This window comes from Panthera onca, chromosome B2 (assembly GCF_046562875.1).
Source record: "Panthera onca isolate mPanOnc1 chromosome B2, mPanOnc1 haplotype 2, whole genome shotgun sequence".
In the NCBI taxonomy this organism is placed as follows: Eukaryota; Metazoa; Chordata; class Mammalia; order Carnivora; family Felidae; genus Panthera; species Panthera onca.
Window position 1 is genome coordinate 131,548,415 of NC_138343.1, and position 19,197 is coordinate 131,567,611.

Genomic DNA, 19,197 nt, shown 5'->3' on the forward strand with positions numbered 1-19,197 from the left:
GGGAGACACAGAACCTGAGGCAGGCTCCAGGCTCTGAGCTATCAGCACAGAGCCCGATGCAGGGCTCGAACCCATGAACTGTGAGATCATGAACTGAGCCGAAGTTGGATGCTCAACCAACTGAGCCTCCCAGGTGCCTCTTATCCACTAATTTTGAAAACTACTTTGATCATACACTGCATTCCAATGTGGACTTGTGTTTGTTTTTGGACTCCATTTTCTCCTGCTATTTTTCTTGTCCTTTTTAAAATACCATATCACTTTAATTGTTATGGATTTACAGTATGATTTGATTTTTTAGAATAAGATCCACCTAATATTCTTCTGCTTCAATATTTTCTTGGCATGCATGCTTTTTAAATAAACACTTTAATTGGTATTTATCTTTGAACACATATTTATAATTATGTATCCTTTATTCTATATATAAAAGGGTTTAGTCCTCATCATCCTGCTACAGCTTGTCTTCTCTTGATTATTGTATTTTGATTCATCTTTCATTCAATTGGAATGTGCATTCCAAATTTATGTTCACTTAGAATATATATGTTATATATTTTGGGTAACTTTAAATATTGTGGTCTATTTTCCTTTATATATGATTGCTATATGAATGATAATTTGCTTACATATGGAATACTTGGATAATACTTTTTTGGTTTGTTTGTTTTAGAACACAATAGCCAATGCCTGAGTATCTTCTAGTTTCAGTGTTAAAGACACTTGTTCTGAAGCTTTCACTCTCCACTGTATCTGAAACCCTCGCACTTTATCTCACCTGCTTTTGCTTCATTTTTCCCCATAGCACTGTGTATGGAACATCCACTGCCCTATCCTCGTAGTAAATTCATTACTATGTGTAACAAATATATAAGAAGCTGTTACCGTCTAGATGCTTTCTATTCAGGGATTTTGCTTAAATATATATATTTTATATTCATGTATTGATCCAACCTAGTTTTTCAAATTGTTGAGGTATAAATGACACACAGTGTTTACATTAGTTTCAGGTTTATAACATAGTGATTTGATAAGTTTGCACATTATGCTGTGCTCACCACAAGTGTAACTACTGTCTGTCACCATCTAACACCATGACGATACCTTTGACGATATTCCCTGTGCTGTATCTTTTATCCCCATAACTTATTCATTCATAACTAGAAAACTGTATCTCCCACTCCCCTTCACTCATTTTGCCCATTTTCTCCCCCTCCCCTCCAGCAACCACCAGTTCTCTGTATTTATGGGTGTGTTTTTTTCTTTTTCTTTTTTTGTTTATTCATTTGTTTTTTAGATTCCACATATAAGTGAGATCATATGGTATTTGTCTTTCTCTGACTGACTTATTTCACTTAGCATAATACCCTCTAGATCCATCCATGTTGTCACAAATGGCAAGATCTCATTCATTTTTATGGCCAAAAAATATTCCATCACACATACACACACACACACACACACACACACTCTCACCCACCCCCCACCCCCCCCCCCCCACACACACATGCACACTATATCTTTATCTCTTCATATATCCATGGTCAGTTGGGCTGCTTCTATATCTTGGCTATTGTAAATAATGCTGCAGTAAGCATTGGGGTGCACGTATCTTCTCAAATTAGTGTTTTTGTTTTCTTTGGGTAAATACCCAGTAGTAGAATTATTGGATCCTGTGGTATTTCTGTTTTTAATTTTTTGTGGAACTTTCATACTATTTTCCACACTGGCAGCACCAATTTATATTCCCACCAACAGTGCATAAGGGTTCTCATCCTCACCAACATTTATTATTTCTTGTCTTTTTATTCTAGCCATTGTGACAGGTGTAAAGTGATATCTCATTGTGACTTTGGTTTGCATTTCCCTAATGATTAGTGATGTTGAGCTTATTTTCATGTGTCTGTTGGCCATTTGTATATCTTCTTTGGAGAAATGTCTGTTTAGATCCTCTGTTCATTTTTTAATTGGATTATTTGTGGGGTTTCTGGGTTTTAAGTTGTATAAATTCTTTATATATTTTAGATATGATATATTTTGTATACCTTATTAGGTATATAATTTATGAGTATTTTCTCCCATTCATTATGTTACCTTTTTTTACGGCTTCCTCAGCTGTTTCAAACTTTTTTGGGGGGATGTTGTCTCAAAAGTTTATTTTTGCTTTTGTTTCTCTTGCTTTAGGAGACCTATCTAGAAAAAGTTTCTATGGCTGATGGCGAATAAATTACTGCCTATGGTTTCTTCTGGGAGTTTTATAAATTCAGGTCTCACATTTAGGTCTTTAATCCATTTTGGGTTTATTTTTGTGTATGGTAAGAAAGTGGCCCAGTGTCAGTTTTTGGCATGTAGCTGTCCATTTTTCCCAGCACCATTTATTGAAAACACTGTCCTTTCCCCATTGTATATTTTTACCTCTTTCATAGATTAACTGACCATATAAGTATGGATTTATTTTTGTGCTTTCTATTCCGTTCCATTGATCTATGTGTTTATTTTTGTGCCAGTGCCATACTGTTTTGACTACCACAGCTTTGTAGTATATCTGAAATCTGGGATTGTGATGCCTCCAGTTTTGTTCTTCTTTCTCAAGATTTCTTTGGCTATTTGGGGTCTTTTGTGGTTCCATACAAATTTAAGTATTTTTTATTCTAGTTCTGTGAAAAGTATTGTTGGTATTTCCATAGGGATTGCATTGAATCTGTAGACTGTTTTGGATAGCATGGACATTTTAACAAAATTAATTCTTTTAATCTATGAGCATGGAATAGTTTTCCATTTGTTTGTATTGTCTTCAATTTCTTTTAAATGTTTTATAGTTTTCAGAGTACAGACCTTTCACCTCCCTGATTAAGTTTATTCTTAGGTATTTTATTCTTTTTGGTGCAATTGTAAATGGGATTATTTTCTTAATTTTTCTCTCTGCTACTTCATTTTTAGTATATAGAAACACAACTGACTTCTGCATATTAATTTTGTATCTTGCAAGCTTACTGAATTTACTTATTACCTCTAATAGTTTTGTGGTGGAGTATTTAGGATTTTCTGTGTACAGTATCATGTGATCTGCAAATGCAACCTACAGTTCTGTTTGTTAGGCAAATACACAAGCCAAGTTATAATACTCTCCTGCTGGTTTTCTCTACTTTGGTCCATTCTTTGAAATGGGAATTGCAGTCCTTGAAAGAACATAGAATACTGATAACAGTGATAATAGATAGATGCAATTTTTAAATGACAAAAACAAGGACTTTGTTTTCTCAGAGACTGTATTCATGGGATTGAAAGATGGCTACCTGGTATTCTGGTTGAATAGAAACTTGTATCTTATAAATATATGAAACCCACTATTTATAATTTATAGCAACAATGGGATCATATGATACTTCTTGTTCTATAATGTATTTTTTCCCTAACTACGGGCATTATTTATGCTAATATATCAATCTACCTTGTACTCCATTGTTTGAATGTAATGATAATTATACGTTTTTTGTTAATTTCTTATTGATATTTAGATTATGACCAGTGTTTTACCAATACAATTCTGTAAAATAGCATTTATGTGTATATATTTTTGCCCACTTATGATTATTTTTCTGGGATTTCTACATGTGGAACTATTCAAATATATGCAAATTCTTAATTTTCATAAATATATGCACTTTGCTCTTACACTTTATTTTTTTCTTTTTCTTTTTTTTTCTTACACTTTAATTTGTGTGCAATTTATATTTGATATAATTGGGATTTAAGTCTGTCATTGTATTATTTGCTTACTCTGTTACTTCTGTTATTTATTTATTTTTTTGTGTCTATTTCCCTATTCCTGTGTGTTTTCTTGAACATTCTTTGGGATTCCATGTTGAATTATCTCTAGTGTTTATGAGTGTATCTCTAAGCATTACTTTTTTTTCTAGTGGTTGCTCTAGGGATTAAAATATACATACTTAGCTTATCACAGTCTAGTAATATCAGCATTTTACCACTTAAATTAGAATATAGACCCTTTACCACCATTTGGGTCCCTTTACGCCTTTATAACATAATTGATTAGATGTTTTTATACATATTCAGAACCTTTATAAAATAAATGTTGCTTTCAAATATCAAATATAATTTTAAAAGCTCGAGAAGCAAAGAATACTTTATTGTATTTAGCCGTATGTTTGTATGTTTCTTTACTCTTTCTTCACTCCTGATGTCCTAAGATTTCTGTCATTTCCTTTTTTTTTTTTTTTGTCTTGCTTTCACTACCCTTTTTATTTATTTTTTTTCTTCTTTCTTTTTCACCATCCTTTCTTAGTCTTCTGGTGACAAATTATTTTAACTTTCTTTTATCTGAAAATGTTTTATTTCACCCTAATTCCTAAATGGTATTTTCACTTGATACAGTGTTGTGGGTTGGGCAGGCCTTTTTCGCCAGCATTGAAAACTAGTCTGATACTTCCTTCTGGCCTCTGTGGTTTCTGGAGAGCGATTTGGTGTTCTTTTCTCGCCAGCTAGCTGGTTTCTGGCTTTTTTCTGTGTCTCCAGTTTTTAGAAGTTTGAATTTAATGTGTCTGGGTGTAGATTTCTTTGAGATTATCCTCTCTGGGATATGTTGAGCTCCTTGAACCTGTAGGGTCATGTCTTAAGAAAATTTGGGAAAGTTTTCAGTCATTACTCATTTAAATATTTTTTCAGCCCCACATTCTTTTTCTCATTTTGGGGGGACTCTGATGGCATGCATGTTATATCTTCCTTCACTGTCTCACAGGTCCTTGAAGTTCCTATCATTTGTAAAAATCTATTTTTCCTGGTTGTTCATAATTTCTATTGACTTAAATTCCAATTCACCAATTTCTTTCCCATTTGCGTTCTGCTATTGATCTTTTCCTATGAAGGGTGTTTTTTTTTATTTCAAAATTCCTGTTGTTTTTCCTCATATTTTTTATTTCTTTGATAAGGTATTCTATTTTTTATTTGTTTCAAAGAATATTCATAGTTGCTTCCTGGAGCATTTTTATGACATCTGCTTTAGATTTCTTAACTAAAAATTCTAAATTCCCTGTCATTTTGTCACTGTACTCTGTTGACTGTGTTTTCTCATTGAAATTTAGATTTTCCTGGTTTTTGCATGATGGGTAATTTTGGACAGTTTCCTGGACATCTTTAGTGTTATGTTGTATGACTGATTGCTAATTAAATTTTTTATTTTAGCAAGTAGTCAACCTGTTTAGATTCAGAGTCACATCCTGGCTCACTTTTGTGGGCTGTGCTTCATGTGTTAATTTGGTTTATAAAGCCTGTGCATTGCTACTCTGCTCTGTCACTCCTTTGTTGTCCCATGATAAGACTTGATCCGCAGTATCCTTAGCACTAGCTGAGGAGGGGGAGGTGTACTGCTTCATCCCTGCATGGGTAGAGTGTGGAAATAAGACTTCCTCCAACAGGTTCTACTTATGCAGAAAGCACTTCCTCTTTATTGCGGGAGGTTGATAGAAGTCACAATTCTGCCCGCTGACTCCACTGGGAAGAGAAACTGCCCTGTTTACTTCAGGACAGTCACAGAAGTCAGACTTTCACCCTCAGGCCCTGTATGGGAAGGGCACCACCTGTTACTGGGCTGAAGGTGGGGGAGTGCTGTTAGGGTTCTATCCTAATCTATATAATTATGTTCATTCAGATACGTGCTGAAATCGCTGTCCGCTGATTGCTCCTTCCTTGATCTTTTGTAATTGTGATTGATGCTATTAATTAAAAAAAACAAACAAATTTTTTAATGTTTATTTAATTTGAGAGAGAGACAGAGCATGAGCAGGGGAGGGGTAGAGAGAGAGGGAGACACAGAATCCGAAGCAGGCTCCAGGCTCCCAGCTGTCAGCACAGAGACCCACTCGGGGCTTGAAATCATGAACCACAAGATCATGACCTGAGTCAAAGTCATATGCTTAACCGACCCTGCCACCCAAGCCCCCCGGAAAATATTTTTTATTATCCCTTTAGCATGGTCTTAGGAGGCAGAGGATATAAATATATGTAGCCATTTAGTTATCTTGACCTAGAATTCAAGTGTGGAAAATATTAAAATTTGAACATGACTATATTCTAAAGTAACTTAGTAATGTATATTTATACTAATAAAGGAAGCATCCTTCTTCATAAATGTGCTAAGTAATTAAACATTTTGATGGTCATTTCAAATTATGTGGTGCTAACACAGTAAACTCAGTAAAAACTGCCCCATGTACATCTTTTACATGCAGGTAAGAAAAAAAAGTGTAAAAATGTTTCAGTGTTGGGCACCTGGGTGGCTCAGTTGGTTGAGCACCCAACTCTTGATTTTGGGTCAGGTCATGATCCAAGGGCAGTGGGTTTGAGCCCCTCGTTGGGTTCCATGCTGAGCATGGAGCCTGCTTAAGATTCTCTCTCTCTCTCTCTCTCTCTCTCTCTCTCTCTCTCTTTCTCTCTCTCCCTCTACCTCTACCCTGCACTCTCTCTCGTGTTCTCTTTATCTCTAAAATAAAATTTCAAAAATTTCAGTGTTCTAAGATAAAGTCTCAAATAAATAAAGTCAATGTTCTACAATGAGGTCTCATATATATAATATTTATATGTAACATTTATATTTACATATATAACATTTAATTTCTTCATAAACTTTAAGGAAGCCACCAACCAAATTTTAATATGAAAGAATCAAAAAACTCCCAGGAAAATTGTTATAAGTCTAGTCAAAGTGTGTTTTTAAATGTAATACTGAACACTTATCCCTGTGTATTTTTCATAATAGCTTTTCTGAGATGCAATTCATGTACCATGCAGTTCGATCTATTTAGACTATACAGTTCAATGGTGTTTAGTAATGAAAGCATTCTCAATTGAAATATATTATTGATCAGCTGTAAGTAGATGATACTCATTGAACTGGTTTAGCTTAAGTGCTTATGTCTGCTTTAAAACATTTCTTTCGTGGGGACCCAGTTGGTTCGTTCAAAATTGTTCTCATATTACTAGGTTTCATTGTGGTAAAATATATGTACCATAACATTTGGCATTTTGAATGTTATAAATGCACAATTCAGAGGCATTAAGTATTCTTACAATGCTTTACAACTATCACCACTATCTATTTCCACAACTTTTTCATCATCCCAACTGGAAACTCTGTACCCCTTAAACAATAATCTTTCATTCCCCTTCACCCCCAACCCCTGGGAACTTCAAGTATGCCTTTTGTCTCTGTAAGTTTGCTTTTTTCCAAATATGTCATACAAATAGGATTACAAAATATTTGTCCTTTTGTCTCTGGCTTATTTCGTTGTGTATTCTTTTGGGTCATGTCATTTGAAATTAGGAGAGGGAGTGGCTATACACATAAGTTTTAATCCTGTCTTGCCCTATATGATCCGTTAGAGAAGAAAGAAAGACATGAAATCACTAAATATGGCAATATGAATTCAGAGTTACTCATCCCATACAAAGAAATCATGCCCCTATTGCCCCTATGTACTGGGAAAACTAGTGTTTTTTGAATCTTTAGTTCAGATGTCACCTTCTTGTGAAGACTGCACAAGCAATATTTGTCACACTTGCTTTTCTGGTCCTAGAGCACCATGAAAATATTATGTTTTATGTTATTTGCATACATGTCTCCTGTCACTAGACTGTAAGCAATTCACTGCTATAGGCCAGGTGTTAATGCAGACTTGGGGTTCACAATGCCTGCATCACTGCTGAAAATATTTCTTGGGCAAAAGAATAAATTCATAATAAAATTTTGCATGTAAAACCAAAGTTTAAAAAATATTTGAGTTCATAACCATTAAAGTTACCATTTGTCCCAAACTTTTAACTGTGAAGTAATATGCATACAGGTAAATATATAATCCTTTTATTAAAGTATTAATTAACTTCATGTTAAAAATTAGATCTTTAATTAGGAGTAAAAAGGATTCTGGTAATTGGAAGTTTAAAGTCACTGAGTCTATCAGAGTGAACAATAATTACTTATACTTGGAGAATTTGTGTTATGATTATGTTGTTATTTAATTATGGCCAAACTTATCCATGGTTGTATAATGTTTTAGTTCTGCTGTTTGAAACACTTTGATCTACTGCATTATATAGGATGGGCACCCAAGAATGTGTCTATAAGATTTCATCAATAATGACTGTTGATATAGATAAATAAAATAAAATAAATTAAATTAAATAAAACAGCTAAAATTCTCAGCCACAGTAGTATTGAAAACCAGCGCACCAGTCTTTAGATGTAAGAAGGTAAGGCAAAATTATGAAAGAGTAAATAATAACATCAGTAGTGTACAATAATATATGAGAAAAATAATGTAAATCACTAACTGTACATTCCTTTCTTCTCATTTTTAGGGTTGTTGGAGAAAGATAACTATTGATGACTTTCTGCCTTTTGATGAAGACAACAATCTATTGCTTCCAGCCACAACCTATGACTTTGAACTCTGGCCAATGCTTTTGTGTAAAGCTATCATTAAGCTGGCAAATGTTGAGTATGTAGAAGGAAGAACAATCACTCGCATAAAAACAAAAAGACAACAAAAAACTATACATCTATATCACATAGCTTCATTAAAAAAAAAATCTATTTAAAATAGCTTTCTTTCCAAACACTGTAAACGTTTTGATATAAAAATACCAAAACCACTAGTTTGAAATATTGGGTTATCCAGCAATAAGACAAAATTCTCCCAAGAGAAAATACTCAAAAATTATTCTATATCCAGTGCTTTCTTACGATGAATAGAAGGTGATCGTGAAAAATAGTGTTTCACTTCAGCAGGAGAAAAAGGTTGTTTTTGTAGGGGGAAGTACTGGTTCATCTAAACAGCGAATCATGTACACTGGAATCCAGTTAAAGTTTTAGGTTCTGTACATGCAGCAATAATTTATAATCTTGAAAACCTGAGCTCTTCTGAAGGATAACAATGTTTTTGATATCCTCCTCAAGATTTTGGTAACACTGCTCCCTTTTAATGCATTTGTGATAAAAACTTCTTCCATTTGCTTCAATATTCTTATGAAATCTGCATATGTCTTCCATGCTTACATGTCTTGTTCATCAACATGTATGAGATGTGTCTGCCACATTCATTCTCTTGGCTCCCACCTACAGAGACCTTAGGTCAATGCCTCCCCGCCCTAGCCATGCAAAAAGAATCTTAGATGCTTGAGTTGCAAAGGCCTGGCAACTTTGTATCATTGCTCCGTGGGGGGGATTCTCACCTATACTGAGCCGCCTTGAATTTGATACCCTTCTCCCTCCTGCAGGGTGTGACAGCATCTCATTGTCAGCAGGGTGCCCTAGGGCTCCAACAGACCACTGCAACCCTTTGCTCAGCCTCCTCCCCTTCTGTTAACAGAGCTCTGTCCATCAGAAGGGCACTCCAGTTTGGTTTTTTTGTCTGGATTTTCCTTTGGCTCAGCTTCCTTTGTTCTTTCCCAAGGCTACACAATAGAACCAGCCACTCCACTGCCATTGTAGACAGATCTCTTTTCTCTCACCAACCTTCGATCTTCTGTTCAGAATTTGTTTCACCAAGCTCACAACTCTTAATTTCAATGATTAAGAAAACAAAAAACTCAGCCCAGATCTTTTAAAGTAGCTGAATAGAACTGAGTATTCACGCTGGTGACAACCGCGTTTGTTTTGAAAGAAAATGATGTTCCTAATGCTCCTAATTCTCAGACCTAACTTGAAGTTCTGAGAACTGGAGCTGAATTAATGGCAGTGAAGCGCTAAATGGGTGACCTGGAAAATTGGAGTGGTATTTTGTCTTTCTTAAAGCTATAGTTCCATAGAATTTTAGAGCCTCCTAAGAAATAGAACTATTGCTATTTTAAAAAATAAATAAATCCAGCTTAGAAATAAAGGACCAGACTAAATGTAAGACATTTCTTAGGCATTATAGTGGCTACCTGTATACTTGTGGTACAATTTATACTTGTCTCTGCATTTTTTCTCAAATTTTATAGTATATAGCAATTATTTTAATATGAGTTTTAGCTTTCTACATTAAAAAATTAACGTGTAGTAAGTATTTCACTATCACTGTGCACTACGCAAAGGAAAGAACACTCTTCACATGAGGTATGCAGTCACTTCCTAAATATGATTATTCATAGTTTAGACTGTGAACTTTCCCAGGAGAATTCTGGTATCTGTGACATGTGTAGGTACATCAAAATTCATAACGTCTGAGTAACAAACCAATAAAAGTTTATAGATGTTAGAACATGTGACTAAGATAGTAAGATTTCTTTCTGAAGAAGAGAACACGTCTGGTCAATATCATTAATCCCCTCCATTGGCACGTGGTAAACTGCCAGTGTGACTCCTGGTCAGAACAGGGCTGTGGCATTTCTGCGTCTCTGCAAATAGACCAATCACTTTGGGGGGAAAAAGGGACTAAAATGAGCAGAGTGGTATTGGGTCATCACACTCTCCTCTGACTTCATGCTACGGTGGCAGATCTACTCATTTGTATCGGATAGAAGAGATACTTGTCATCTCTCTGAGATTATCTAAGGACTATATTAGGGCTATCTGATGTAGCCTTGACCTGCTATGTATGAGACTGATTTAGTACCCAGCCTCATGGGCATCCTGGAATAGGAGCTGACATCGGAAATATAAAAAGACATGGTTCTATTTTGTAAAGAATATGATGGTATATCGAATATATACAATGTATATCATCTAAATTTATATACTTTATAACATATATTTGAATATGCTTTGTGTATACGACATAAATGTTAACTTATATCTTTTTAAAATAAGGCGTATAGCGTGTTTTTAAAATAAACATGAACTTTTAGATTGGATTCCTTTAAGCGCTTTAACAAAACGAATCATCTGGCCGTTGGAATAGTATTTTCTTCTACTGTAACATATAAGCCGTATGACCCCTACATTTATTATTATATCACTGCTTATTAAAGATTCTCGGTGCTTATATATCTCTTTGTGTATGTTTTCAAATGTTATTAACTATGCTATTGCGCATTTGCTTTTTTAGCATCCATGTAGCCGAGAGGAGAGAATTAGGGGAGTTCACGGTGATTCATGCGCTTACCGGATGGTTACCAGAAGTGATTCCTCTCCAGTAGGTTTTACCATTAAGTTCTTCATATGTATTTTTCTTTCTTTCCCAGTAATGTTTCTTTAACTAAAGTATTATTAAACTTTCAGAAAATTTAAAGAACATCTCATATTTTACAAAATGTTTGTGAAAATAATATTTTAGTGTATTAATATTTTATAGTATTATACAAACTTCCTTGAGAATTTCAGGATAAATTCTGTTTTTAAAAGAATACTATGAATTTAATATATAAATATATGAATTACAAATATTAAAACCATGTTATTTATCATGTTTACAAGTGTCCCTTTATACTTATACAACTACTAACCTTACTTAATACAGAAACATATGGGGGCCCTAGGTGGCTCAGTAGGTTAAGCATCCACCTCTTGATTTCAGCTGAGGTCATGATCTCACGGTTTGTAAGATCAAGTCCCTTATTAGGCTTTGCGCTGACATCACAGAGCCTGCTTGGGATTCTCTCGATCCCTCTCTCTCTCAATTATACTATAAAATTTCAATTTTATGTATACATATAATTTTAAATGAAAAGAATAGCCCTCTCTAGCCCATAAAGGCAACTTGTAATTAGCCACACATATTAGGAAATAATTAATAGTAATAAAATACCTGTTAGGCATTAGGAACACTAATATATTATTTCTAATTAAAAATCACAATCCTGAAAATATTATCTCATATAATCATTCATATGACCTCATTAGCTGGATATATGTTATTACAAATGAAGAAACTGAAGCCCAGAGTGGTCGAATACCCCAAAGCTGTGTACATTGTACCTGGAGGAGAAAAAAATACGTATCTAAGTCTTGTTGGGTCCAAAGCCCACAGTCTTTCTTTCCTGTGATTCTAAATATTTGTCTATGTCCAAACTAGAGAGGCCATTTAATGTAATGCTTACTTAAAATTTCACGAGTACTTTTATTTCGTACATAAAGGTTATAGACACACAATTTGGTTATATTACCATTAATAGTAGAAATTAATCAAGTCGGGGCGCCTGAGTGGCTCATTCGGTTAAGTGCCTGACTTTGGCTCGGATCATGATCTTGTCGTTCATGAGTTTTTGCCCCACATCGGGCTCTGTGCTGACAGCTCAGAACCTGGAGCCTGCTTAGGATTCTGTGTCTCCCTCTCTCTCTGCCCCTCCCCTGCTCACACTCTGTCTCTCTCTGTCTCCAAAAATAAATAAATGTTAAAAATTAAAAAAAAAAGAAATTAATCAGTTCAAAGTGCATAGAAAAACATTACATTGATACATCTGAACATATCATCAATTCAGATGTTGTATTTTATAAGAAGATCAAATCCATAGTTCAGTTATCAGTTTGGATCATCTCTGATCTTTGACTGATATTGGGAAGCTACTGTTCTCAAAGGGTCCAGGTTAGAGGAGATTGAATTTGGTCCCTAGTAACTTGGATCTTACCATCTAAAGCATCATTTCAGCAGGATAAATTAGCTATTGCTTGGTTCAAATAAAAATATCTGCAGGGAAAAAATGGAAGTATAGATCCCTTCCTCAAAGGACTACTTTCCTGAAAGGAGAGATAATCTTATTATTATTTTTTTAATCTTAAGGAAAGGTCTAGACAACACTCTTTTGGGTTGTCTCATGGGAAAATCCTTTTTTGATACCTAATAAAACAGAGTATTTCTTAACATTATATGGACAATATTAGTGGAGAGAGGTAGAGACAGAATGAGGTGTAAAAGTATGGGCTTTAATAAATTTTTATCTTCAGTGTTGATGGAATGTTTATAATTTTGCTTAATTTTTCCTACATGGAAGTGAATAAAGATAGCAGGGACATGAAATCATCAGAAGTCCATTGGAGAACAGTACAGAAATAGGAGATCAAAATCATTCGCAACTAGAAAATTAGTCAAAAGAATTGTGAATTGTCTCTTGCCAGAATCATACACTGAAATCATATATGAAAATTGAAAAGTATTCATCTATTTTCAGAATTATAAGGAGACCACTTTAAAATTAATAAAAATGTTGAGCAATTTTAGATGTCCAATTTGCATGAATTTATGGGTGCTCATTTCTATGAAAATGAGGCAGAAAAGCTTGAGCTCAGGAATCAGAACTATATAGCTAGGTTTATGTTCCTACACTTTCAATTTCAAGCTATGTGAATTTTGCAAGTAATATAACTTTCTTTATATGTAAAATGAGAGTAAAATGACCTATCCAATATGGTTGTTCTTAAGATAAGTGAGTAGGTGATAGAAAAAATACTAATGTATGGAAGAGACATAATTACTATAAGTTTCTTTCCCTGTCTAGTGACTGTCACTAGATTATTTAATATTATCTAGAAAGATATATGGTAGTTAGTACTCAATCTTTGCAAATGGGGAAAAGTCTAAAGAAGAGTGAGACTGACCCAAACATTCAAATTTATCAATTTTCTCCTAAATACAACTGAAAAGTAAAAGATATACACTGTCTTTGATGTATGTATATCACAATTTGAAGAGTATTTTCCTATGAACATTCTGCTGCATTATTCATATAATTCTAAACTACAATTATACTATAAAATTTCAATTTTATGTATACATATATAATTTTAAATGAAAAGAATGTCATGAAATACTATAAAAAAGAGTGTCAAGAAACGTTTAAGTTGAAATATGGAAGCAATGGCCATCAGCCGAGGATGCTGGTAGGGGTCAGAGAGGGCCTCGTGGAGTGTTCTGAGTTGGTCTGAGCCTTTACCGTTGGCTGTATTTGATTGAAGGAGAGGAAGGAGAGAGGCATTGAAGGCGGGAGAATGATACTGTCAGAGCCACGTGGTATGTTCAGGAGTAGAATATTTCTGTTGCCAGGAAGGATTTGAGTGTGAAGAGAAAGACTCAGGGCCTTGCAGTCACATTCATGGTTTTCCATGGTTGTACATGGTCAAGGAGAACTAGTGTTGACTACTGGAACCTTTTCCCACGTGAAAATCAGCTAGGAGGAAAGTGTTTTGTGGCATTTGCAACAGACACCTTCCCTTCCACTCTCCTGAGGGAGTACCAAAAGGAGGCACTGGTCTACGTGCAATTATTGGCCTTGCCTCTTATGTTTTCCTTCCACTCGTGCAGTTTTACCATCTGAAAAGAAAAAAGAAACCTTTTAACTCTCCATATAATAATAGGAACATAATCAATGATATGTCTGAGAGGATGTAAGAAGACCATTTCAAATGAGGAGAATATTTGTTTCTTGGCACATTTCTCTGATGTCGGCGTAGTTCATCCGGAATAGAGCACTTTGCCACCTCGCTTCTTTAAGCTGAAATCTGATTGACATATAATTTCCTATTAGTTTCAGGCATACATTATGGTGATTCAACATTTTTACACATTACTAAGTGGTCCCCATGATGTCTAGCTACCATCTGTTATGATATAGTTGTGACAATATCATTGACTGTATCCCCTATGCCGTACAGTGCCTCACCATGACTTATTTTTATAACTGGGAATTTCTACTTAATCCCTTCACCTACTTCATCCAACCCCTAATGCCTCCGCCTCTGATAGCCAACAGTTTGTTTCCTGTATCTACATGTCTGTTTCTGTTCTCTTTTGTTTGTTTTGCGTTTTAGAGTCTACATGTACATACATACAGTTTTCGTCTTTCTCTGACTTATTACCTTTAACATAATACCCTCTAGATCCATCACGTGGTGCACAAATGGAAGGATTTTTATCTTTTCTTATGGCTAAGTGATGTTCCATTGTATATACATGCCACACCTTTCTTATCCATATCTTGGGTCTTGTACATAACGCGCAATAAACAAAGGGGTGCACATATCTCTTCATATTGGTGTTTTCCTTTTATTGAGATAAACCAGAACTGGAATTTCTGGATTGTATGATAGTTCTTTTTTTAAATATTTTGAAGAAATTCCATCCTGTTTCCCATAGTGACTGCACCAGCTTACAATCTCACCAAGAGTGCATAAAGTTTCCTTTTTTTCCACATCCTCACCACAACTGGACTTTTATTTTATTTTTTGTATAACAGTCATTCTAACAGTTACGAAGTAAAATCTCATTGTGGTTTTTGTTTACATTTACATGATGATTAGTGATGCTGAATATCTTTTAATGTACCTATGTCTTTTTTTGGGGGGGGAGAAATTGTCCAGTCAGATCCTCTATCCATTTATTAATTGAACAGTTTGGGTTTTGATGGTTTGTTTGTTGCTTTTGAGGTATATGAGTACTTCATCTATTTTTAACTCCCTATGAGATATAAGATTTGAAAAGATTTTCTTGGGTGGCTCGGTGACTCAGCTGGTTAAGCGTTCGACCTCGGTTCAGGTCATAATCTCACAGTTTGTGAGTGTGAGCCCCGTTTCAGGCTCTGTGCTGACAGCTTAGAGCCTGGAGCCTGCTTTGGATTCTGTGTCTCCCTCTTTCTCTGTCCCTCCCCTGCTCATGTTCTCTCTCTCTTTCTCAAAAATAAATAAATATTAAAAAAAAAAAAAACTAAGAATATTTTCTTCCATTCAATAGATTGCCTTTTTATTCTGTTGGTCATTTCGTTTGCTGTGCAGAAGCTTTCCAGTTTAATACAGTCTCACTTATTTGTTTTTACATTTGTTGCCCTTGTCTTTGGAGTCAAATCCAAACAAAAACAAAAATGACAATGTCAAGACCAATGTCAAGATGCCTATGTTTTCTCTAGGAGTTTTGTGGTTTTAGGTCTTACATTCAAGTCTTTAATCCATGATGAATTGATTTTTGTGTATGGTGTAAGATAGTGATCCAGTTTCATTCTTTTGCATGTGGCTATCCAATTCTTCCAACACCATTTCTTGAACAGACTATCTTTTTCACATGGTGTATTCTTGTCTCTGTTGTCATAAGTTAATTGACTATACATGGGTGGGTTTATTTTTTCGCTGTCTATTGTGTTCCATTGATCTAAGTGTCTGTATGTCAATAGCATATTGTTTGATCATTATAGACTTAGAACATAGTTTGAAATCAGGAAGTGTGATGACTCCAGCTTTGTTCTGTCTCCAGTTGCTCTGGCTATTCAGTTTTTTGTGGTTCCACACAGTTTTTAAGATGATCCCTACTTATGTGAAAAATGTTAGAATTTGAAAGGGATTGCATCAAATGATTTTGGGCAGTGTGGACATTTTAACAATCTTAATTCTTCCAATCCATGAGCACAGAATGTCTTCCCATTTATTTGAGCTTTCTTCAATTTCTTTTATTAATGTCCTATAGTTTTCAGTGTACAAGTCTTTCAGCTCATTGGGTAAATTTATTCCTAGATGTGTCATTATTTTTGATGCAGTTATAAATGGGATTGTTTTATTTGTCTTTCTGATGGTTCATTTAGTGTATAGAATGCAACATATTTTGTATATCGATTTTGTATCCTGCAACTTAACCTAAGTCATCTATTAGTTCTAACAGTTTGGGGTTGTATCTTTTGGATTTTCTACATATATTAGGTCATCTGCAAATAGTGACAATTTTACTTCTTCCTGTCCAATTTGTATACCTTTTATTTCCCTTGTCTACTTGTTCTGGTTAAGACTGGCAATGCTATGTTGAATGAAAGTGGTGAGAGGTAGCATCCTTGTCTTGTTCCTGACCTTGAGGAAAAGATATATTTTTCATTATTATGTTGAGGTATGTTCTCTCTAAACCCACTTTGTTGAGAACTTTTACCATAAATGGACGTTGTACTTTGTCAAATGCTTTTTCTGCACCTATTGAGATGACCTTATGGTTTTTATCATTCATTTCATTAGTTTGGTGTATGACACAGATTTGCAAATGTTGAACCATCCTCACACACATCCCTGGGATTAATCTCACTTGTTCATGGTGTATTATTCTTCTAATGTATTGCTAAATTTGATTTGCTAATATTTTGTTGAGGATTTTTGCATCTATGTTCTTCAGAAATTTTGGTCAGTAATTTCCTTTACTTGTGGTGTCCTTGTCTGGTTTTGGTATCAAAGTAATGATGGCCTTGTAAGATGAATTAGAATGTGTTCCTTCTATTTTTTTCACAAGAGTTTGAGAAGAATTGGCATTCATTATTCTTCAAATGTTGGTAGAATTCACCAGTGAAGCCATCTCATCCTGGAATTTTGTTTGTTGGGATTGTTTTGATTACTGATTCAATCACCTGCCTAGCCATTGGTCTGTCCAGATTTTTTATTTCTTGATGATTCACTCTTGGTAGGTTGTACATTTCTAGGAATTTATCGATTTCTTCTAGGTTGTCTGACTTGTTGTCATATAATTATTTATAGATTGTATTGTGATCCTTTGTATTTCTGTAGTATCAGTTTTTATTTGAGTCTTCTCTTTTTCTTGGTGAGTCTAGCTAAAGATATTTCAATTTTGTCCATCTGTTCAAAAAACCGGTTCTAAGTTTCATTGATTTTTTTTCTATTGTATTGTTAGGCTCTATTTCATTGATTTCCACTCTGATCTTTGTTATTTTCATCTTTTTATTAGTTTTGTGTTTTGTTTGTTCTTCTTTTCTAGTTCTTGAGGTATAAAATTAAATTGAGATATTTCTTGTTTCTTGAAATAGGCATTTATTGCTATGAACTTCCCTCTTGGGGTAACTTTTGCTGCATCGGTATGGTTTGTTTTTTTGTTTTTTTTCTAATTCAGCAGATGTATAGGAGTCACTCAGCTAGGTTTTTTTGTGTGTTGTTTTTTTTGTTTTTGTTTTTTTTTTCCAAAGGAAGTTGTTCCATATGTAGTTACAGGTTTGGTGTGTCATGGGAATTGCTAAGTTCAGAATCTTACACCACCATTTGGAACCAGAACTCTGTTCGGTCTCTTTGCATCAGCAAAGCCCAGCACACAGTGGGTACTCAATCAAAGCATGTTGGATGGATAAATGTATCTATTTGAAGTAACTATTGAAATTTGAAGTAACTATTGAAATTAGTCTTGTGAAATTGTCAATTGATTTTTCTGTCAGTAATTTCTAGATGATCAATGGTGGAGTAAAAAGTTCAATTTGGAAATTCATGTTGGTGTGTTTTATTTAAGCCCAGGATATACGGACAAAGTTTGGGAGCTCTTGAAAGAAATATTGCCTGAGTTTAAGCTGTCAGATGAGTCCAGCTCTGAAAGCAAAACAACTGTTGTAGATACCAAATTAAAAGAGGCAGGGAAAGAAGTGAAGAATGGCAAAGAAATGAAAGATGGCAAAGAATTCAAACTTGACACTTCAGTGACAGCATTAAAGGCACCTGAGAAAAGTGACAAAGTTCCAAAGGGTAAGAGGTTTTCTATTACAATGCCATTCAACATGACTGTTATATATAAATGCTTTACAATCATTGCTGAATTTAATGACTTTTTATTGTCATTGTCATTTACTAAGTGTTATGAAAATAATTACTATCCTTTCTTTGTAGAATTTTAGGACTAGTAATGCTGTTTACTATATGGTAGTTATTGTTCCATATTTTACTGTCTTAAAAGTCAAAGGCAGCTATATATTTTGATGATACTGATAGTATAGTGTTAATATAGGAAGAGACATTAAGTTTTTAATTTCCATCAAACTCATCTACCTTATATGTTATATGTAGAGTGGAATGGACCAAAACAACAAAAGAGAAAGTTGTCCTGTTTTTGTCTTTATTGCCCCCCACCAAGAAAATGTGAAATAGACACAGATTATGATTACCTGACCATTTATTGCAAGGTAGAAGTTCAAATTTTAAAATAAAATAATTTCAAGTTATTTTATAAAGTATAAGATCATAAAATAAGAACTATATTGAATAATTATTTATTTTATATTTTCTAAAATATTTCACATAGCTATGCATATGAGCAACAAAGCTTTTACAGTAAAGTAGGATTAGATATTCTAGAATATACTTAGCTTTTTTTATATACCTTGATAGCCTTTATAATGATATTTCAAATAATTGTTTTATAAAATATTGACAATTTGTTCAAATTATTCCTTATCAAGATTTTATCTACCAACATTTACCACAGAGAAACTATTACTATAAATGTTCCTTAAAAACATACCAAGATCAAGTATGTG

The 19,197-nt window shown here is 34.3% G+C and overlaps 1 protein-coding gene across 6 annotated transcripts in view; it reads left to right on the forward strand.

The window, feature by feature from the left end:
* ADGB (androglobin) overlaps window positions 1-19,197 on the forward strand; it is a 167,656-nt gene that overhangs the window by 43,336 nt on the left and 105,123 nt on the right. For all 6 annotated transcript variants that reach the window (XM_060616851.3, XM_060616854.3, XM_060616855.3 and 3 more), the window contains 3 exons: window positions 8,374-8,513; window positions 11,043-11,129; window positions 18,180-18,409. In XM_060616851.3, the coding sequence (XP_060472834.2) occupies window positions 8,374-8,513; window positions 11,043-11,129; window positions 18,180-18,409 (457 nt within the window). The remainder of the gene's footprint in view (window positions 1-8,373; window positions 8,514-11,042; window positions 11,130-18,179; window positions 18,410-19,197) is intronic.